Below are 23,532 nucleotides of genomic sequence, written 5' to 3' on the forward strand. Positions count from 1 at the left end.
GTGCCTAGAGGTAGGGGATAGAGGTATGGTGCAGGTTGTGTCTAGAGGTAGGGTGCAGGTAGTGTTTAGAGGTAGGGTGCGCGGGTAGTGTCAGAGGTAGGGTGCAGGCAGGGGCTAGAGGTAGGGTGCAGGTAGTGTTTAGAGGTAGGGGCTAGAGGTAGGGTGCAGGTAGGGGCTAGAGATAGGGTGCAGGTAGGGCCTAGAGGTAGGGCACAGGTAGGGTCTAGAGGTAGGGTGCAGATAGTGCCTAGAGGTAGGGTGCAGGTAGGGGCTAGAGATATGGGTGCAGGTAGGGGCTAGAGATATGGGTGCAGGTAGTGTCAGAGGTAGGGTGCAGGTAGTGTTTAGAGGTAGGGGCTAGAGGTAGGGTGCAGGTAGTGTCTAGTGCAGGTAGGTAGGGGCTAGAGGTAGGGTGCAGGTAGTGTTTAGAGGTAGGGTGCAGGTAGTGTCAGAGGTAGGGTGCAGGTAGTGTCAGAGGTAGGGTGCAGGCAGGGGCTAGAGGTAGGGTGCAGGTAGTTTTTAGAGGTAGGGGCTAGAGGTAGGGTGCAGGTAGGGGCTAGAGATATGACTGCAGGTAGGGCCTAGAGGTAGGGTACATGTAGGGGCTAGAGATATGGGTGCAGGTAGTGCCTAGAGGTAGGGGCTAGAGGTAGGGTGCAGGTTGGGCCTAGAGGTAGGGGCTAGAGGTAGGGTGCAGGTAGTGTCTAGAGGTAGGGGCTAGAGGTAGGGTGCAGGTAGTGTTTAGAGGTAGGGTGCAGGTAGTGTCAGAGGTAGGGTGCAGGTAGTGTCAGGGGTAGGGTGCAGGCAGGGGCTAGAGGTAGGGTGCAGGTAGTGTTTAGAGGTAGGGGCTAGAGGTAGGGTGCAGGTAGGGGCTAGAGATATGGGTGCAGGTAGGGCCTAGAGGTAGGGTACAGGTAGGGTCTAGAGGTAGGGTGCAGATAGTGCCTAGAGGTAGGGTGCAGGTAGGGGCTAGAGATATGGGTACAGGTAGTGTCAGAGGTAGGGTGCAGGTAGTGTTTAGAGGTAGGGGCTAGAGGTAGGGTGCAGGTAGTGTCAGAGGTAAGGTGCAGGTAGTGTTTAGAGGTAGGGGCTAGAGGTAGGGTGCAGGTAGTGCCTAGAGGTAGGGGATAGAGGTAGGGTGCAGGTAGGGGATAAAGGTAGGGTGCAGGCAGGGGCTAGAGGTAGGGTGCAGGTTGTGTTTAGAGGTAGGGGCTAGAGGTAGGGTGCAGGTAGGGGCCAGAGGTAGGGTGCAGGTAGGGGCTAGAGGTAGGGTGCAGGTAGTGCCTAGAGGTAGGGTGCAGGTAGTGCCTAGAGGTAGGGGATAGAGGTAGGGTGCAGGTAGGGGCTAGAGGTAGGGTGCAGGTAGTGCCTAGAGGTAGGGTGCAGGTAGTGCCTAGAGGTAGGGGATAGAGGTAGGCTGCAGGTAGGGCCTAGAGGTAGGGTGCAGGGAGGGGCTAGAGGTAGGGTGCAGGTAGGGGCTAGAGGTAGGGTGCAAGTAGGGGATAGAGGGAGGGTGCAGGTAGTGCCTAGAGGTAGGGTGCAGGTAGTGCCTAGAGGTAGGGGCTAAAGGTGGGGTGCAGGTAAGGGCTAGACATATGGGTGCAGGTAGTGCCTAGAGGTAGGGGCTACAGCTAGGGTGCAGGGAGGGGCTAGAGGTAGGGTGCAGGTAGTGCCTAGAGGTAGGGTGCAGGTAGTGGTGGAAAAACGACTAATTATCATACTTCAGTAAGAGTAGATAACTTAATAGAAAATTACTCAAGTAAAAGTTATAGTCACCCAGTAAAATACGACTTGAAGTGAAAGTCTAAAAGTATTTGGTTTTAAATATAATATAATAAATATACTTAAGTATCAAAAGTAAATGGAATTGCTAAAATGTACTTTAGAATCAAAAGTAAAAGTATAAACCATTTCGAATTCCTTATATTAAGCAAACCAGACAGCACAATTGTATTTTTATTTTTATTACAGATAGCCAGGTACACACTCCAACACTCAGACATAATTTACAAACAAACCATTTGTGTTTAGTGAGTCTGCCCTATCAGAGGCAGTAGGGATGACCAGGGATGTTCTCTTGATAAGTGTGTGAATTGGACCATTTTCCTGTCAAAATGTAACAAGTACTTTTGGGTGTCAGGGAAAATGTATGGAGTAAAAAGTACATTATTTTCTTTAGGAATGTAGTGAAGTAAAAGTACAAGTAGGTAAAATATAAATAGTAAAGTAAAGTACAGTCATGGCCAACATTTTTGAGAATGACACAAATATTTATTTCACAAAACCTGCTGCCTCAGTTTGAATGGTCAATTTGCATATACTCCAGAATGTTATGAAGAGTGATCAGATGAATTGCAATTAATTGCAAAGTCCCTCTTTGCCATGCAAATGAACTGAATCCCAAAAGATATTGCCACTGCATTTCAGCACTGCCACAAAAGGACCAGCTGACATCATGTCAGTGATTCTCTCGTTAACACAGGTGTGAGTGTTGACGAGGACAAGGCTGGAGATCACTCTGTCATGCTGATTGAGTTCGAATAATAGACTGGAAGCTTCAAAAAGAGGGTGGTGCTTGGAATCATTGTTCTTCCTCTGTCAGCCATGGTTACCTGCAAGGAAACATGTGCTGTCATCATTGCTTTGCACAAATAGGCTTCACAGGTAAGGATATTGCTGCCAGTAAGATTGCACCTGAATCAAATATTTATCGGATCATCAAGAACTTCAAGGAGGGCAGTTCAATTGTTGTGAAGAAGGCTTCAGGGCGCCCAAGAAATTCCAGCAAGCGCCAGGACCGTCTCCTAAAGTTGATTCAGCTGCGGGATCAGGGCACCACCCGTACAGAGCTTGCTCAGGAATGGCAGCAGGCAGGTGTGAGTGCATCTGCACGCACAGTGAGGCGAAGACTTCTGGAGGATGGCCTGGTGTCAAGAAGGGCAGAAAAGAAGCCACTTCTCTCCAGGAAAAACATCAGGGACAGACTGATATTCTGCAAAAGGTACAGGGATTGGACTGCTGAGGACTGGGGTAAAGTCATTTTCTCTGATGAATCCCCTTTCCGATTGTTTGGGGCATCTGGAAAAAAAGCTTGTCCTGAGAAGACAAGGTGAGCGCTACCATCAGTCCTGTGACATGCCAACAGCAAGGTATCCTGAGACCATTCATGTGTAAGGTTGCTTCTCAGCCAAGGGAGTGGGCTCACTCACAATTTTGCCTAAGAACACAGCCATGAATAAAGAATGGTACCAACACATCCTCCGAGAGCAATTTCTCCAAACCATCCAGGAACAGTTTGGTGACGAACAATGCCTTTTCCAGCATGATGGAGCACCTTGCCATATGGAAAAAGTGATAACTAAGTGGCTTGGGGAACAAAATATCAATATTTTGGGTCCATGGCCAGGAAACTCCCAGAACTTAATCCCATTGAGAATTTGTAGTCAATCCTCAAGAGGCAGGTGGACAAACAAAAACCCACAATTTCTGACAAACTCCAAGCCTTGATTATACAAGAATGGGCTGCCATCAGTCAGGATGTGGCCCAGAAGTTAATTGACAGCATGCCAGGGTGGATTGCAGAGGTCTTGAAAAAGAACACTGCAAATATTGACTCTTTGCATCAACTTCATGTAATTGTCAATAAAGGCATTGAAGCATTGAAGCAGCCAACTTTGTAGAAATTAATATTTGTGTCATTCTCAAAACTTTTGGTAGTACTTTAAAGTATTTTTACACCACTGGGTGCAGGTAGGGGATAGAGGTAGGGCCTAGAGGTAGGGTGCAGGTAGGGGCTAGAGGTAGGGGCTAGAGGTAGGGTGCAGGTATGGGCTAGAGGTAGGGGATAGAGGTAGGGTGCAGGTAGGGGCTAGAGGTAGGGTGCAGGTAGGGTCTAGAGGTAGGGTGCAGGTAGGGGCTAGAGGTAGGGTGCAGGTAGGGGCTAGAGGTAGGGTGCAGGTAGGGTACAGGTAGGGCCTAGAGGTAGGGTGCAGGTAGGGGCTAGAGGTAGGGTGCAGGTAGAGCTTAGAGGTAGGGTGCAGGTAGGGGCTAGAGGTAGGGTGCAGGTAGGGGCTAGGGGTAGGGTGCAGGTAGGGCCTAGAGGTAGGGTGAAGGTAGAGGCTAGAGGTAGGGTGCAGGTAGGGGCTAGAGGTAGGGTGCAGGTAGGGCCTAGAGGTAGGGTGCAGGTAGGGCCTAGAGGTAGGGTGCAGGTAGGGCCTCGAGGTAGGGTGCAGGTAGAGCTTAGAGGTAGGTAGGGTGCAGGTAGTGGATAGAGGTAGGGTGCAGGTAGGGCCGAGAGGTAGGGTGCAGGTAGGGGCTAGTAGAAGGAGCTATGGGTTACTATTTGATCACCAAGACCTAGTTCTCTTCACTATTGAATCTTCTTCTTGGTTTTGTCTCTCAGGACTGTCATGAACTTGGACAGAGGCAGCTTAGGACTTGCATCTGGCTTTCTGCTGCATTCAGTGGTCTGAGAGAGAGAGAAGAGAGAGAGAAGAGAGAGAGGGAACCATTTTGAAATCTTTGGAGGACTGAAGTGGTCTCTGCCAATAGCTAGGTTCCCATCCAATTGGTGACAGATGTTCATCTGTTCAAAAATTCTAGAATCTGCATAAAAACAATTTAAGCATTTTCCCACCAGAGATGTTTCCTTTAAATTGACTTGTTGTGGATAAAAAGCTGTGCGTGATGACATAGTTCACATAAAACTAAGTTGTGGTTAAATGCGTTTCCATCGCATTTTCAACTCTACTGACGGTTTTGTGAAAACATTTCTTGCATTAGACTGTATAGTGAATGTGCCCACTCTGGTTTTAGCACGTGCTCTCTAGCCAACAGTTAGATACAGATACAGTGCTGGTTTAGCATACATTATGAGATTATTATGGACAAAAAGAACAAGATTATTTTGATTTGTCAAACCAGGATCAAGCTCATCACTGTGCACTTTCCCCACCATGTTGAGTTCATCGTCATTTATTTCATCCGTAGCCTAATAAACAGCATGTTTTCCCAAGTCATAGTGGGAGGACCACACCACATATCACCTGAATCCAAGTTTACTTCGATATGATGGTTATTATATCAATATCTGCACATAAAGGTGTATTTATTGTCACATGCACAAGTACAGTGAAATGCTTACTTTCTAGCACAATGAACTACAGTTAAATTAACGCTGTCTCAGAGGCTGGCTACTGAAAAGTGTTGAAAACTCCCCAACACCTCATAATAGTCAGATCTCTCACTTCTTATGACCCTCAATCATTTCACCATACAACACCATATACTTGTACTTAAATTAATCCATGTATTCAGATTTTACAGAATCTCATTCAGACAACACGGATGTTGATATGATGGTTGTTATGTCAATATCTGATTATAAAGGTGCCACTGCCATTTCTCACATTGTTCATTTTACAGACACAAAAAGATCCCATCTTACCTAGCGTATTTTGTTTTGTCGACATTTGGAAAGTTTACCGACAAATGTGTTGTGTCCATCAGGCATGCCCTGACATTTTTGTGCTTTACTTGCATAACAAGGTTGGATGGAAACCTGGCTAGTGATGCTAATATACATTATTACATTCAGTAATAAGCAACAGTCTGTATGAAATTACACCCTATTCCTGTAGTACACTAGGGAGTAGAGTGCCATTTCAGACACACTTCAGAGACACATGTTAATGTTACAGTGTTCAAAAATGTTGCCAAGGGTTAAGGGGTCAAATGAACTCTGACCTTAACGGAGAAGTTGCCCTGTGTCGGTGTTGTCCCGTGGTCGTGTTCTTCAGCGGACGGAGGGATGCTGTAGAAAACAGAGGACGGAAAGACATAGGAGGGAGAGGAGCAGGAAGAGGAGGAAGAAGGGAGGGATGTGGGAGAGAGGGTGGGAGGAGGAGAGGGTTTGAGGAATTTGATTTCCGGGGCTTTGATTGCAGTGCGTCTTATCTTGAAGGTCTCTGTTTCAGGAAAGAAGGAGAGAACAGCAGACATGTTTTTTATATTTCAGCGTCGAAGCTTTTGTCCAACTCCTTTCCAGCTGTCTATTTTCACAGAATCTTTCATCTCGTTTTCCAGTCATTCAATCTTACTTCTCGTCTTTAGCCCCGGAAGTCTGTGCTTTCTCTTTTTGCTCAGATGAATTTTATGTTTCTGAGCAGAACTGTCCAGAACTCCAAGTGACTGAGAAAGAGAGAGAGAGAGAGAGTAGAGAGAGAGAGAGAGAGAGAAAGAAAGAAAGAAAGAAAGAAAGAAAGAGAGAGAGAGAGAATAAGAACGAGAAGAGAGAGAGAGAGAGAGAGAGAGAGAGAATAAGAACAAGAGAGTGTGAGAGAGAGAGAGAGAGAGAGAGAGAGAGAGAGAGAATAAGAACAAGAGAGTGAGATTTTTCAGTGAGTGTTTATATACCAGGGCTCTCCAACCCTGTTCCTGCAGAGCTACTGTCCTGTAGGTGTTCAACCCTAATCTAGAGCACCTGCTTTTAATAATTAGCTGGCTGATAAGATGAAGATGAATCAGGTTAGTTACAACTGGGGTTGGAGCAAAAAACCTACAGGGGGTTATGTCTCCAGGAACAGGGTTGGACAGAGGCCTATAGACAGAGGCCTACAACTGCACTTTAAATGACTACAATGCCCACAATCCCACCGTGTGGCTCACCTTAACACAGGAGAAGTCAAGATGGTCCTTTGATTGGTTCCTTATGGGGGACTTAGAGTCATGGATGTCCTTAGATATGGGTCTGGAGTGGTCCAACTCACTCTCCTCCGCTGCATCATTGTCCAATAGTATCTTCGGTTTGATGACAGCAATTGCATCAGCTCCAGTGTCATTGTTGTTGTCTACATCCTGTTGTCTTTTGTCCGATTGGTTGTCCACAATCTCATTCGAACTTGATTGGCTGAAGTGAACATCCTCATATAAAGAATGGCCTATGTCCTCGTGGTTATGTTGAACGTCGTTGGGGAGGCGCAACTCTGGTTCAGTCTTTAATTGGTCGCCTTCATCACCACCGTGTTGGCTAGCAGCCTCTGATTGGTAAACGGACAGTGAGGGGGCGGGACTGTCCTTAATGGACAGGAATGGTGACCACTCCTCTCCTGTTAGAATCTCGTCCACCAAGCTGATGGGACTGAAGTTGAACTTGAAAGAGCTGAAGGAGCTGTAAAATAGAGGCGGAAAAACATTGAGGTCAATGGTTTCGTCACAAAATAGCACCCTATTTCCAATATAGAGCATTACATTTGAACAGGGCACTGATCAAACGTAGTGCACTATACACCATTTTCCCTATAAAGTGCACTACATTTGACCTATTAGTGCACTATATAGGGAATAGGGTGCCATTTGGATAACAACATATATATTATGTCATCTGTCATGGGTTGATGAAACCAGTGGTCACATTTCTTTAAACAAATATATATAATAACACTTTTCATAGGTATGTGGTACATTTTCACAACTCTAGTTTGTAAAAAAAAAAAAAAAAACTCTAAACATATCATCTAAAAGGCAATTATTCAAAACTTTAACACCTTCAATTGACAAAGTACAACACACAAAATGACACAGTCACTTTTTCACCACACTTAATCAGTGTTTAATCTAGAAACACAAGTGTCACGTTGTAATACATGTTCATATAAAGTAATAGCCTTTCACAATGCAGTGTTCACATTACTTTTGATATGATTCTGTTCTCATTTGTTAAAATACATTGTTCTATTACTTAATCCAACTGCTCTTAATTGATCATCACTTCAACATTTGGTAAACCTATATTCTAATTTTGAGAACTACAGAATAAAAATGTATGTTTGCAAAGTATAAACATATAAAGTATGATATACACTGAGTGTACAAAACATTAGGAGCACCTTAATAATATTGAGTTAAACCTACTTTTGACCCTCAGAACAGCCTCAATTTGTCGGGGCATGGACTTTACAAGGTGTCGAAAGCATTCCACATGCTGGCCCATGTTGACACCAATGCTTCCCACAGTTGTGTCAAGTTGGCTGGATGTCCTTTGGGTGGTGGACCATTCTTGATACGCACGGAAAACTGTTGAGCATGAAAAACCCAGCAGCGTTGCAGTTCTTGACACACTCAAACTGGAGCACCTGGCACCTACTACCATGACCCATTCCAAGGCACTTAAATCTTTTGTCTTGCCCATTCACCCTCTGAATGGCACACACACAATCCATGTCTCATAAAAATCCTTCATTAACCTGCCTCCCCTTCATCTACACTGATTGAAGTGGATTTAACAAGCAACATCAATAAGGGATCATAGCCCATGTCATGGAAAGGGATGCATACTGTAATGTGCAATTATGATGAGGACTATAATGATTTTACTCTACAGTAAGTTTAAATATATATACATCTGTCATTGACAAGAACAAAGATGTACTGTATGCAAAAAATGCATCACCTACACAGTAAGAATGGATCCAGAATAATGTTCTTTTTGCAGGGGGGCGTTCACACTGGTCCTACAATGCTGCACATCTCATTGAGTTCCTCCTGTCAAGGTGAAAGGATCACCTATGTCGTTGTGTGGGACAATTCACCAAATACTTGTGTAAATAGCGATTGAAAAAAAAAAAAAAAAAAAAAAAAAACGAGATTGCAAAAATGCCACTTGACTGGACTAACAGCTCGGAGCACAGAATGTGCGTGTGGTGACTTCAGGGCACCCAGGAAGTCATGACAGCTATGGGGAAGTAGTGTCTGAGTTACTGTAACTTCATCAACATAACACACACACAGAGACCAAGGAATGTGTGAGCTTTGCTATGGCAAGCACAGTACCTTAAGTAAAGTCAAGGATAAAGAGAGGGTGTGGTGGATGCAAACTCCCCAAGACTCCCTTTCCATCACCACTGAAAACATCTCTCTCTCTCTCCTCCTCTTACTCCCTCTCATTCTGTCTCCCACCTCTGAAAACGTGCACGCTGTCCCACAGGCTTCCTCTCCGTCTCAGCTTGGCTGGGCGGCTCCATCGTCGGTGGAGCAGCCTCACTACTCCTCTTCTCCTCTTCGTCCTCCTCTTCCTCTATGACGGACATTTTGGTGTGCAACCTGACTGAATGTCGATCTTGACGGAGGTTCCCCTGTCAAACAGAGACCACAGCAAAGAATCACACCGTGGTCACCCTAAAAAAAAGAGGGCGACTTCGTTCTTAATCAATGTCAGATAGTCCGACTGGGTGTCGATCTTGGTCGAGGTTCACCTGTTATAACATAACACGGTAAGAGGACAATTGTGCAAAATATTTTATTTGTCAGATAGTTCATTGTAGTAAAAGAGAGAATACAAATGCAATGTTGTCGCATTAAATGAGCAAGAAAAGACTTACCAATGGCATTTCGCTCTCCACCTCTTTTTCTCCGTTGTCCTCCTGAATCTCTCCATTCCCTCTCTTCTCCTCTCGACTCTGCTTCCATCTGCTCATCATCTTCTTGGCAAATTTCTTCACCTTTCCTCCCTTCATTGTCTTAATATTTGGGTGTTTCGACCCAAGCACACCCCCACCACCCCATGTTGCAGCGTCCTGAACCACAACTTTATGTGTGCATTCTAAATTCCTCCCCCCTTCCATCAAACCTCCCTCCTCCGTGTTACACCTAAACTCGGCAGGGGTTCTGGAGCTCTCGCTCCCATCTGCGATGTGTTCGCTAGGCTCTGGTGGTTCTCTGACTCCCTCTGTCTCTGGAGGTATAGACTGGAGGTCAGGGGGGATGTCTCTCGTTTCAGACCCAGAAGAGGCACTTCCATCTGGACTGTCCTGGGCTCTCCTCTCAGGACCCTGGGGCAGAGATCTGTTTCTGTGTGGAGGTTTGGGTATAAGCGGCTTGGGTGCGATCGATTCCAATGGTTTGGGTACCCCCATTACCCCCATCCCCACCGGCTCAGAGGCTTTAGGGGGGCGCCCTATATCCTTCCCCCTCAGCTGGGAAGGGTCCTGTGTTGCCACGGACACAGTCGTCTCCAACTGCTGCACCCCCCCACCCCTCTGTGCTGTAGAGTCCAGAGTAGGATCCAGAAGGGGCTGTGAGAATCTGCGTTCTGACTTGAGGATGACAGCTGAGTACATAGACAGCCTATCCCCTGAGGATGACAACATATCCTCCTCCTGGCCTCCAGGCCCTCTCCCATGCCCTGTAGGCCTCAGCTCACAGCCTGCGCCCTCGCCTACCACTCTCCCCAACACAGGGATACTCTGGCTAGGGTCGAGGGCTGGTGGAGGGGGCAGCGGCGGTGGCCCTGTAGGGTGTAGCGGTGGTTTAGCCTTCCTCTTGGGGGGAACGGGGGGAGGCGGTGGTCTGGCATCCAGGCCAGGGGGACAGGGTAGCAACTGCCTTCTCTCCCATCTGGGAACCACAGCAGGGGATTCGCTGGTTTCCTCTTTCTCCTCGTCGACCAGTTTTTTCGATCCTGCGTCCAAAAATAGAATGCCGGAATTCCCCTCTTCTCTCTCCTCTGAATCCCTGTCTGATGATTCCAGATCGTTGTCCCTCTCAGTCAGAACTTCCAATTGTGGATCATTATCATCATCAACATGATCACCATTATCATCATCCTCAATCACTGAAACGAGCTTCCCTTGGAATATGAGCTCTGCATTATTGTGATCCTGAGGGGTCACATAGAATCCCCTGTCTGTTTCCACTGAGGTTCTGAGGTGTTGGGGTGTGTTAGGGTGTGTGTTAGGAGGTTGATCCGTGTTTTCTGCAGTGCTCAGTCTGAGCAGCATGGACTGGATCAGAGATATACTTCCAGAGTGGCTGTCTGCCTCAGACATCTAGAGAGAGAGAGAAATACAGAGATTTTTAATGTGTCCCAAATGGCACTTTATTCCCTTTATAGTGCACTACTATTAACTAGGGCCCATTCCAGATAGAGTGCCCATAGGGCTCTGGTCAAAAAGTAGTGCACTACATAAGGAATACGGTGCCATTTTGGAGGCATGCAGAGTGTTGTTTCATAACCACATCCCTACAGTAATAATACACTCAGTGTCTGTCTGTCCGTCCGTCCGTCCGTCCCTCGACCTGTCTGTCAGCCTGTCTCTGACCAGTGTGTGTCAAAGTCAGCACAGGTCATTGATGGCATAATTTCACAGAAATGTTGACTTAGTTTTATCAACTGAAGCTATTCACAGTTTTGGATTCACTCATAATGTCCTATATGCCCCTACAGAAGCTGTACAACAACCTGTTGGTGTTACTACATCCTCTCTCTCTCTCTCAGTGTAATGTCAATGCATTTCAATCACTGCAACTTCACACTTCTTTAGAGATTTATTAGACTTAGGGTTGCAAAAATGGTTCTAGGTTCTATAGAAATTCTAGTTGGAATATTCCCGGAATCAGGAGAGAATAAGCAGGGAATCCGGAGATCTCCAACCAGGATTTCTGGAAAACTCCGGAACTTTGGGAAAGTTAACAGAATTTTACACCCCTAATTAGACTTAGTATATTTCTCTTACCGCTGTTCTATTCTCTTCCTCCGTGTTTTCTTCCCTTCATCCTCTTCTCCTCGAGCCCTCTTTGCATTGAAAGCTTTCCTCAGCTGCTTTCCTTTAGTCCCTCTCTCTCTCTCTCTTTCCCACATGTGTTCCTAACAGACACAACTCTAACATGTCCGGATGCCTCTCTGGATGCCTCTCTTCCCTCCTGCCTTCTCCCTCTGCATGCTCGTGCATGTGTGTGTGTGTGTGTGTAATAATATCCTCATTGAAACTGCCAAAACCAGTCCTCCCCCATTCCGCGTGTCAGTGACTCAAAGTTTAACATGGCATGGCATGCTATATTAAAACACACAGTTTCGGTGATTGTGGCCCACCTTATCGCAGTGCGTGCATGGTTCCTCACACTCCTTAGCCAAATGTCCTGGCTTGCTACAGTTGCAACATTTAGGTCCCTCTCTGTCTTCTCTCTTCAGAGTTCTTTGTCTTTTCTCACCTCCACCCTTCTCTACCTCTATCCACTTTCTCAATAAGGTTGCTAAATCCTGTCCTCCTTTCTGTGCCTCTTCCTCCTTAGAAGCTCCCTTTTTCTTGGCCCCCTCTTTTTTCTAGCTTGAGCCAGCCAAATACGAGCGGTGTCGAACCCTTCTGTCCGTTGCTTCTCTCCCTTGTCCCCACAAACCCTATTTATTGATTAATCATTGATTCCAGTTTTTCTATATTTAAAGGTCAGTCAAATTCATACTTCTTCCTCCACTTTAAACAGAAATGTCTTTTATCCTTTAACTGCATATACCGCTCATCTCCTGTTAATTCCGGAACCTCCTTTGAGGATTTACTGCCCATTGTTAGTAAAACCTTGTAGTTACTATGCTTATTCTCATAATCTATGTGTATGTATTTCTATGATCTATGTATGTGCTCTTTTCCCATTATCCAATTACTATAGTTGCTTTCCTGCCTGACTATGTGTGTCTCTATAATCTCTTACTCAATTGCCCTCAACCTTTTATAATGTGTATATCTCCTTTCCGTTAGTTTACATAGGTAGTGTCCACTGATAGTCTTGGTGGTAGCCACTGATACCTCGTGTCATCACGGACCTGGTTTACATTGGTACTGCAGATACCACGTGTCATTACCGACCTTCTTCTGTTGCCTTGGTGGCTCTACACCAAATTCCTATTTTCCAATTGCCTAGAATACTACCTATATCAGGGTTCTCTACACAAAATTCTAAAAATAGGTCACCAGGTAAGAATGCCCGGTGGGAATTTTTAAATCAACACCTAAACTACACACAAACAATCTAATATATTTCTGAATGTAGCCCGAGCGTCAATTTCCCAAATTCGTGAATAAAGATTTACTGACCTTCGTCACGTAGACTGGGAAAAGCAATGTAGGTTAGGTCTCGTCACCACCTGTCGTGTACCAGTCCACCACTGGCCTGAAATAAACCCTCAATTCAGAGGTCAGGTCTTTGTCTTAAGGATCCTGGATCCACCCGTGCACGGTTTTCAGCAGTTCCTTGGGACGGCAGAGGCAAATATTGAAATCCGGCTCGAAGGACCAAATTGTTACGAGAATTATGTTCTCAATGTTCATAAACAACTTCAATTAAACTACTCCGTCTGCAACCCCAGAATTTGTAAGTTTCTGGTTGAATGAAACAGACGGAGGCCCAGCTACGGTAGTCAACATTTTTATTCATGAGAGTCCGTTGTACAAAACCATTCATTTTATACTCGCTCCTTACGCACTTACATTCACACACAAACAGTAGGTATCCTACGCACATACTGTATCCCTACCCAGCCGACAAAGATTAGGGAGACCGTGGGAAGCACTCCCTGCCCTCTCCCAAATCCTTCGGAGGCCCCTAGCAAGGTCGGCACCGAATTTTGCTCAGACAGTCTGTGTTTAAGATACTATAAAGATATATTGTACAGATATATAATTTTACTGACTAAACCTAAACAAAACCATCAGATAATAATTGTATGATTCTAATCAATTTCATACCGTTATAAGGTTTCAGAGTGGAATTATTTCATCCTTATCTTTCAACATTTAAATTACTTTAACACCTATAAATTCATACAGCCAGAAAGTGAGCGGAGTTTGCCGTTCAATATGTGACTACAGCTGTCCTCTCCACTCAGGGGAAAGGTATAAGTCCAAGGTGAGCCATCAAGACATTACTCCATTTGAAAGACAAAAGCAATAAGGAATTTCTCTCATCTCAAATGCGGCCTACCACGTTCATGCTAACCACAGCCAGCCATGGGCTGCAAGCAGTTTTATTTTATAAATACCTTTTTTATTTATTTTATTGTACCTTTATTTAACCAGGTAGGCCAGTTGAGAACAAGTTCTCATTTACAACTACGACTTGGCCAAGATAAAGCAAAGCAGTGCTACAAAAACAACAACACAGAGTTACACATAAAAAACCTACAGTTAATAACACAAACTAAAAGAAAATTCAAAAAATCTCTGTACAGTGTGTGCAAATGTAGAAGAGTAGGGAGATAGGCAATAAATAGGACCTAGAGGCGAAAATAATTACAATTTAGCATTACTGGAATACCTTAAATTTGTTTGATCTTAATTTGATTCGATTTATTTGCCAATTTAAAAACACAATACGTGGACATACACGTGGACATAACGCATTTAAAATCTGTGAGGATGACACAAAAAGTGATATACCTAATAATTCACAGTCTAAGTAGGTTAATTATAAACTCAGCAAAAAAAGAAACGTCCTCTCACTGTCAACTTCATTTATTTTCAGCAAACTTAACATGTGTAAATATTTGTATGAACATAACAAGAGTGAATAACTGAGACATAAACTGAACAAGTTCCACAGACAAGTGACTAACAGAAATGGAATAATATGTCCATGAACAAATGGGGGGTCAAAAGTAACAGTCAGTATCTGGTGTGGCCTCCAGCTGCATTAAGCACTGCAGTGCATCTCCTCCTCATGGACTGCACCAGATTTGCCAGTTCTTGCTGTGAGATGTTACCCCACTCTTCCACCAAGGCACCTGCAAGTTCCCGGACATTTCTGGGGGGGAATGGCCCTAGCCCTCACCCTCTGATCCAACAGGTCCCAGACGTGCTCAATGGGATTGAGATCCGGGCTTTTCGCTGGCGACGCCAGAACACAGACATTCCTGTCTTGCAGGAAATCACGCACACAACGAGCAGTATGGATTGAGATTGAGATTGCCTGCAATGACAACAAGCTCAGTTCGATGATGCTATGACACACCGCCCCAGACCATGACGGACCCTCCCCCTCCAAATCGAACACCGCTCCAGAGTACAGGCCTCGGTGTAACGCTCATTCCTTCGACTATAAGCGCGAATCCGACCATCACCCCTGGAATCAGACCATCACCCCTGAGACAAAACCGCGACTCGTCAGCGAAGAGCACTTTTTGCCAGTCCTGTCTGATCCAGCGATGGTGGGTTTGTGCCCATAGGTGACGTTGTTGCCGGTGATGTCTGGTGAGGACCTGCCTTACAACAGGCCTACAAGCCCTCAGTCCAGCCTCTCTCAGCCTATTGCGGACAGTCTGAGCACTGATGGAGGGATTGTGCGTTCCTAGTGTAACTCGGGCAGTTGTTGTTGCCATCCTCTACCTGTCCCGCAGGTTTGATGTTCGGATATACCGATCCTATGCAGGTGTTGTTACACGTGCTCTGCCACTGCGAGGATGATCAGCTGTCCGTCCTGTCTCCCTGTAGTGCTGTCTTAGGAGTCTCACAGTACGGACATTGCAATTTATTGCCCTGGCCACATCTGCAGTCCTCATGCCTCCTTGTGGCATGCCTAAGGCATGTTCACACAGATCAGCAGGGACCCTGGGCATCTTATTTTGGTGTTTTTCAGAGTCGGTAGAAAGGCCTCTTTAGTGTCCTAAGTTTTCATAACTGTGACCTTAATTGCCCACTGTCTGTAAGCTGTTATTGTCTTAATGACCGTTCCACAGGTGCATGTTCATTCATTGTTTATGTATCAATGAACAAGCATGGGAAACTGTGTTTAAACCCTTTACAATGAAGATCTGTGAAGTTATTTGTATTTTTACTAATTATCTTTGAAAGACAGGGTCCTGAAAAAGGGACCTCCTTTTCCGCAGCTACCAGTGAACCAGGTCAACAGCATCAATGTCACAGTATAAACTTTACGTCCGTCCCCTCGCCCCGACCTGGGCGCGAACCAGGGACGCTCTGCACACGTCAACAGTCATCCTCGAAGCATCGTTACCCATCGCTCCACAAAAGCCGCGGCTACCAGTGATCCGGGTCAACAGCATCAATGTAACAGTATAACTTTAAACCGTCCCCTTGCCCATACCCGGGCGCGAACCAGGGACCCTCTGCACACATCAACAACAGTCACCCACGAAGCATCGTTACCCATCGCTCCACAAAAGCCGCAGCTCTTGCAGAGCAAGGGGAACCACTACTTCAAGGTCTCAGAGCAAGTGACGTCACCGATTGAAACGCTATCAGTGCGCACCACCGCTAACTAGCTAGCCATTTCACATCGGTTACAGCGGCACCGCTTAAACACCGCAGAAGAAGCTGAAAAGTTATCAACGGGAAGTTTTTTTCCCCCCATCCTCCATTGAGTTTTCAAACTTGTCTTTGATACTTGAAAGCAGCCAGTAGCTCTGAGGCAGTGAGGAAAATAGAGGATGGAGGGCTAAGGGTGAAGGAGCCTGAGAGGATCCCTGTGAGTATTAAGCCAGTACAGAGTGACCCCAAAAGTTTGTGCTTCAGTAAGGTTGGCTTCTTGGTGTTTATTGCTATGGTCATTAATTGTACTGCACAGATGGAAAGGAAATCCCAAAAGATTGAATTGGTAGTAGCAGCAGCAGGGATGTTTTGGGGTCAAGAGATGTTATCGCGGAAGAACTTCAGGGTGTTTTGAGAAAAGGGGTTCCAGCTTCCTAGGCTGACGGCCTGGTGTCGAATCTGTTAGGGCCAAAGTAGTGGGATGGGGTTTGTTTGTTTGGGTTAAAGGTATAGATCTAGGTGCAATTTATATTTTCCCCATTTCCCTTTTCCCTTTATTGTGAACAAAATGTGCAATGCACTTTCTGAACTGTGAAAGGCAGCAATATACAACTAAGTGTCTAGTCTGCTGGAAAACCACATGAAGAAGAAGTAGGCAGTAGCTTTTAGATAGAATACGCCACAGACTTTTGGAGGTAAAGAACAGTTTAATTGTCTGTATTTATCACCACCCGGCGTTTTGAAATACAGAACAACAATACACTAGCTGCACACATTCAATATAAAGTGCCTTCAGAAAGTATTCGTACCTCTTTACTTATTCCACATTTACAGCTTGAATTCAAAATGGATTAAATATTTAAAAAATGCTCACCCATCTACACACAATACCACATAATGACAAAACATGTTTTCAGAAATGTTTGGTAAATGTATTGAAAATGAAATACAGAAATATCTCGTTTACATAAGTATTCACACCCTTGAGTCAATACTTTGTAGAAGCACTTTTGGCTTCTGAAGTCTTTTGGAGTCTTTCTAGGTATGTCTCTAAGAGCTTTCCACACCTGGATTGTACAATATTTGCCCATTATTATTTTCAAAATTCAGCCACTCAGGAACATTCACTGTCTTCTTGGTAAGCAACTCTGTGTAGATTTGGCCTCGTGTTTAGGTTAGTGTCCTACTGAAAGGTGATTTCATCCCCCAGTGTCTGGTGGAAAGCAGACTGAGCCGGGTTTTCCTGTGCTTAGCTCCACTCCGTTTCTTTTTTATCCTGAAAAACTTCCCAGTCCTTAATGTTCGCATTATACAGCCACCCATCCACCCAGACCAACCACCCTACTTTAGTTTTTGCCTTAAGTAGCTATATGTTTTATGTAACCATACCAAACATAACAAATCATACTAATTTGAGTGTCCCAGATTTACCTTCACTATGTTACGTCTAGTCTGTGAGACCAGGCTGTGCAAATAGAAATATTTGTATTCTGTATAGGCTTCCTTCTTTTCACTCCGTCAATTAGGTTAGTGTTATGGAGTAACTACAATGTTGTTGATCCATCCTCAGTTCTCTCCTATCACAGCCATTAAACTCTAACTGTTTTAAAGTCACCATTGGCCTCATGGTTAAATCCTTGAGCAGTTTCCTTCCTCTCTGGCAACTCAAATCTTATTGGTCACATACACATGTTTAGCAGATGTTATTGCAGGTGTAGCGAAATGCTTGTGTTTCTAGCTCTGACAGTGGCGCTGTTGCACCTTCTTCACAGCACTGTCTGTGTGGGTGGACCACATTCCCCAGTCCCAGGACACCTGTATCTTTGTAGTGACTGGGTGTATTGACACACAATTCAAAGTGTAATGAAAAACTTCACCATGCTCAAAGGGAGGCTGTAACACAACAAAATGTGGAAAAAGTCAAGAGGTGTGAATATTTTCTGAAGGGACTGTAAATAGATGGAGCACCAATTCGCTAGCCTGGATTTTGGATCATGCATAGTGGGTCGTTCAATGGAGTCAATAGACTTAATTTGAAATGTTCAAATATGGAACCAAAGCGTTTGAAAAAATGTTGTTCTCATCTGTTCATGCACCAGATTGGAATGCAAAGTTTGTTTGCTCAAGTAAGTAATGTTACAGCTTTCTTCATTTGTGTGTAGTTTTTCTTGTGTAATGCATTAACATAAAACACGACAATAACGCAAGCTAGATAGCTAGTTAACGTTACTTGGTTAGCATGCTAATGTTAGATGGCTTGCTAATGTTAGCTACTTAGCTAGCTTGAAACATGAACTTGGCAGTTGCTAGCAAGCTAAATTATGGGGGAAATGCTATTAAGTTGGCTAGTTTGCTATCCGATTGTGTCATTGCTAGTCGAGTTATGTAGCTAGCAATCTTGCTAACAACATTGACTAACGTTATATGCACATTCAGAGGAGAAAAACGCCCCTTGATTGATGTTGCAACTCTGGGTATTAATTTCAATGTGGCGTTATTGTTTCAAACAGGGCCAGGAGAGAGAGACTACAACTGGCCAACGGTGCCAAGTTTGGGCCGCAGACATGAAGGTAAGAACATAACTGTTACCAACTTAAATGTTTTTATAGACGGTCACAATAAATGTATATATAAAAAAATATAGGGGGTGGGGGAGGGAAATATGTTAACATAGTATGTCATTTCTAATACTTCCCTTGCATTTTGTATCTTAGGTGTCTGTCTGTAATACCAAGGGCCTGAAGTCGAAAGTGTGGCAGATGCTACCTTGCCACGGATGAGGGTCCAGATTCAGGTCACCCGTTACCTGAAAGGGGCCTCCGATTGTGAATGTAGGATCTGGCGGCACACAGGAGAGAGGAATCTGCTGTAGTGAGAGTCAAGTTTCGGACCACCTGTTTCAAAGCCAGCCTCTACCACAATACTGTTCCAACAGTTGAACCCTGGGCTGACTTTTGCAACATACCCCACCCACTCTTACCATTTACTTTTTAATAATATTCTGTACACGCTGAAATTACTTTTTAGTGTACAGTATCATAGTATAGTACCCTCAAACACAAATGTCCCACTACACCTGATTTCCCACTAATGCTGATTTATAGGCCTAGCCCACTTCTAGGATAAAGAACAAAACCGTTACTGTCATTCACCAGTGTGAAAAACATTTCTGGGGTTAATTGAAATTGACAACAAAAAAATGTATACAAATATACTTAATCAAAATGAATTCAAGTAGTTTCAGTGATTTGTTCATTTAATTTTACCCCAACATTTTAGAATTAAATCCAATTTAATATGTTGCTCAAAATCTATGTATCTTTATTAGGATAACCAAAGCGAGACTAAATGTAGTGATTCCATTTACTCAATTGTAATCATATTTCTAAAAAACGTAATTTAAGTTCTTGCAACAACATGCCAAGTGGCTCCATTTTTCCAGGATTGTGGGTAATTCAAAAATGTTTTACTTTATGATTATTTACATTTTAGTCATTTAGCAGACACTGTTATCCAGAGCAGCTTACAGTTAGTGCATTTATCTCAGGCACAGTAAGTACATTTTCCTCAATTAAGTAGTTATCAGCAGTCAAGTGCGAGTGTTAATTCGATGAAAGGCTAGGGGTGGGGGTGGAGGGGTGCTGTGGGATTATTTAAAATACTCTTTGAAGAGGTAGGGTCTCAGACGTTTTTCAGAAGATGGGCAGGAACTCTGCTGTCCTAGCGTCAGGGTGAAGCTTGTTCCACCATCCGTAGAGGTGGGAGGACCAAGAGACCAGAGGTGTCAGAACGGAGTGCTCGGGTTAGGGAGTAGGGTTTGAGCATAGCCTGGAGGTTGGGAGGGACAGTTCCCCTTGCTGCTCTGTAGGCAAGCACCATGGTCTTGTAGTGGTGCGAGCTTCGACTGGAAGCCAGTGGAGTGTGCGGAGGAGTGGGGCGACATGGGAGAACTTGGGATGGTTGAACACCAATCGGGCTGCTGCGTTCTGCATCAGTTGCAGGGTTTTAAAGGCACAAGTGGGGAGCCCAGCCAACAGCAAGTCGAGAGAGATGTCTGGATTAGGACCTGCCCCCGCTTCCTGTGTGAGGTAAGGTTGCACTCTATGGATGTTGTAGAGCGTGAACCTGCAGGAGCGAGTCACTGCTTTGTTTGCAGAGAACGACAGAGTGCTGTCCAGGATCAAGCCAAGGTTCTTTGCACTCTGGGAGGGGGACACAGTGGAGTTGTCAACCATGAAGGAGAAGTCTTGGAGCGGGCAGGCCTTCCCTGGGAGGAAGAGCTGCTCCGTCTTGTTGAGGTTGAGTTTGAGGTAGTGGGCCGACATCCAAGCTGAGATGTCCGCCAGGCATGCAGAGATGCGTGTCAGAAGGGGGTAAAGAAAAGTAATTGAGAGTCGTCCACATAGCAATGATAGGTCAAGACCATGTGAGGATATGACGGAGCCGAGTGACTTGGTATACAGAGAGAAAAGGAGAGGGCCTAGAACCGAGCCCTGGGGGACACCAGTAGTGAGAGCAGGAGAGGAGGGTCCAATGATTCACCATGTCAAAGGCAGCAGATAGATCTAAGAGGATGAGAACAGAGGAGAAATAGTCAGCTTTGGCAGTTTGGAGAGCCTCCATGATGCAGAGGAGAATGATCTCAGGTGAGTGACCCATCTTGAAGCCTGACTGTTTAGGGTCAAGAAAATCGTTCTGAGAGAGATAATAAGAGAGTTGGTCATAGACAACATGCTCAAGTGTTTTGATAAAAGAAAGAAGGGATACCAGCCTATAGTTTTTGACGTCAGAGTGGTTGAGTGTTGGTTTCTTGAGGAGGGGAGCAACTCTGGCCATCTTGAAGTCAGTGGTCAGGGATTTGTTGATGAGGGAAGTGAGGAATGGAAGAAGGTTTCCAGAGAAGGTCTGGAAATGGGGTCGAGCGGGTAGGTACTCGGGCAACCGGACATGACCCATCGCAGGATTTCATCTGGAATGCATGTTTGAAGAAAGAAAGAAGGTATATTTCAGTATCAGTATTAAGCAGCTTGTTATGCCATGCGGTGTAATGGATCTTGATTAATGAATATCAAAACTCAATAATAAAGCTGTATACAAACATGGTCTCTTTCTTGCTTTCTTGAGTAAGGCAGCTCCAAAATGCAGGTGTTTCAGTCTAGCGCAGTGCTTTCTGTGGTGGAGGGGCAGCCAGCAGAAACTAGGAAGCTTAACATATTTGGCATGGGCTCTCAGATCCTAAAACAGTTCTACAGCTGCACCATAGAGAACATCTTGACTGGCTGTATCAACACTTGGTATGGAAACTGCTTGGCATCCAATGCAAGGCACTGCAGAGTGTAGTGCGTACGGCCCAGTACATCACTGGGGCTGAGGTCCCTGCTATCCAGGAACTCTATACCATGTGGTGTCTAAAAGGAAGGCTCCATCATTTACGGTGGTACAGCCTCTGCAGAAGTCAGGGCATTCATACTTCTTGCGCTTCACGGCGCAGTGCAGAGCTGTTGTGAAGGAAGTGAGTTTGTGTTTATACAGGATTTCCCGCCCCCACCTACCGTCAACCAATCATGTCAATGCAGAGCTATACAGAGCCATCCGTTACAGAATTTGGGAGCTCAATTTGGCCACTGTGTGCCTCCGGAGGCTACGCAATTGTGTCACACCCTCCATACGGAGTCTAAGACCACATTTTCAGATCAAGCAGAAGTTGGCTCCTACACTGACACCCCAACACACACATGCATATTGACGCCACACACACACTTACCCCCTACGTTGCTGCTACTGTCTATTATATATATCCTATTGCCTAGTCATTTTACCCCTACCTATATGTACAGTAAATAGCTACTTCAATCAACAACAAAAATTATACTTTAAAGAATTTTTAAAAATATATTTTCAAATGTTTTACTTTTATGTTTAGATCCAAATATATTCAAGTATACATGAAGGTGTCTGTAATAGAATAAACTTGGCAAAAGCAAATGTAGACATTAATAAACGCATATCAAAACTTCCTACATATTTTTCTTAAACGTGGGGGAGTGCCAAGATGGAGGCACGGGGTCTTCAAAACAGTGCCCAAATAGTCATCTAGTGTATAAATCATTGGCGCCATCATGTGATTCCAATCCCGGAAAAACAACATTAAAAGTTTGTGTCGCAACTTGCTCTGTCAAAACGTTTCATTTTCCATTCTTTCTAAAACAATTATTGTACGAATGCGTTGGACTATATGATATAATAATGAAGTCTGCATTGTTACACGTTTTAGTGCCCTTTTGTGTTTGTGTCGTTTTGGCGAACACTGGTCTATTCAACAGCGTTTTAGTCGACATGAGCTATGATCACTACGCCGAGAAGACAGTTGACTACCTACCCTGTTACCTGGCAATGCCATTCAACTCCTTGGTCAATTTGGGATACATTTTCATGGGCATTTACTGGCTACTTCAACGGACGGACGGTAAAAGAGACACTAGGGCAGATTACGTCAAAGACATGTTCGCACTCATGGCCATTGCCTACGCACCTGTGCAGTGGGTGCGCCTCGCGACTCTCCTTCGTGCGCCCGCTGTTTTGGACCAGTGGTTCACGCTTCCCATCTTCGCGTGGGTGCTGGTGTGGTGCGATTTTATCGAGCACGGTTGGCGGCCACGGTACATGTTAACGGTCGAGTTATGCTCCATTCTCAGCTATGGTCTTTCGCTGGTGCACGACCAAGGGTTCGAGGTGGCCCTCGGATGTCATGTGGCATTCGCGGTCATCAAAGGTGTAGGGGTAAACCGTAACCATGGGGACTGCCACTCCCGGAGATACCTGGGTCTTGCGGTACTGTCCTGTAGTGGTTTCGTGTTGCTGAAACTGTTGGATCACACCCTGGCCCGGTACCGACCGTTCCAACATCTCACTGGACACTTCTGGTCCAAAGTGTGTGACATTCTGCAGTTCCACTACACTTTCTGCTTTCTCACGCGCTTCACCAAAACGGACTGAATAAGTCTGTCCATGGATGATCAATGGCAATAGATCTGAGTCTGTCTGCAACTAATGTGTGTTAATTCATTCAATTGTCTTCATGGACTTAAGGGAGCAGAAATTGTGTCGAAGAAACAACCCACTTCAAGGACAAATGACAAAACTGTGTCGGTCATTCACTGAAGTTATATTCTAGATAGTAGGTCAATCACACCTAATTCAGAATAGAAAAGAAATGTAGGTACAGGTAGGCTGGTTTGATAAAATGCAGAGGGGAAAAGGCAGCAAGAACTGAGTCAGCCAATGATTTAAGACTGATGAAGATATATATTTGTTTTTTCTTTGTAATATTAACCAATGCACGACATCGCGTTCGTTAACATCTAATCTCCTAAAAGATCAACATCAGTGCAACATATATTTCCAACAAATGTGTAAATATGTCAAAACAATCATTGTCATAATATCTCAAATTGGAGGAATTAAAACTGTTTTATGAGAAATCTTTTAGCCACCAACTTTA

At 44.8% G+C, this 23,532-nt stretch overlaps 2 protein-coding genes across 2 annotated transcripts; one reads left to right on the forward strand and one right to left on the reverse strand.

Annotated features, from left to right (window-relative positions):
• Window positions 1–4,195: 4,195 nt before the first annotated feature.
• si:dkey-9i23.6 lies at window positions 4,196–11,721 on the reverse strand. The gene is made up of 7 exons (XM_024398615.2): window positions 11,511–11,721; window positions 9,378–10,823; window positions 8,956–9,131; window positions 6,667–7,168; window positions 6,099–6,189; window positions 5,746–5,966; window positions 4,196–4,468 (listed from the first exon to the last, which is right to left on the reverse strand). Exons 2-7 carry the CDS (start codon window positions 10,821–10,823, stop codon window positions 4,370–4,372), a joined length of 2,535 nt encoding a protein of 844 aa, XP_024254383.1. The 5' UTR covers window positions 11,511–11,721; the 3' UTR covers window positions 4,196–4,369.
• A 10,424-nt stretch (window positions 11,722–22,145) lies between these two features.
• On the forward strand, window positions 22,146–23,532 carry tmem187 (transmembrane protein 187). Its single transcript, XM_024398617.2, has one exon. It carries the CDS (start codon window positions 22,278–22,280, stop codon window positions 23,025–23,027), a length of 750 nt encoding a protein of 249 aa, XP_024254385.1. The 5' UTR covers window positions 22,146–22,277; the 3' UTR covers window positions 23,028–23,532.

This window comes from Oncorhynchus tshawytscha, linkage group LG34, assembly GCF_018296145.1.
Source record: "Oncorhynchus tshawytscha isolate Ot180627B linkage group LG34, Otsh_v2.0, whole genome shotgun sequence".
In the NCBI taxonomy this organism is placed as follows: domain Eukaryota; kingdom Metazoa; phylum Chordata; class Actinopteri; order Salmoniformes; family Salmonidae; genus Oncorhynchus; species Oncorhynchus tshawytscha.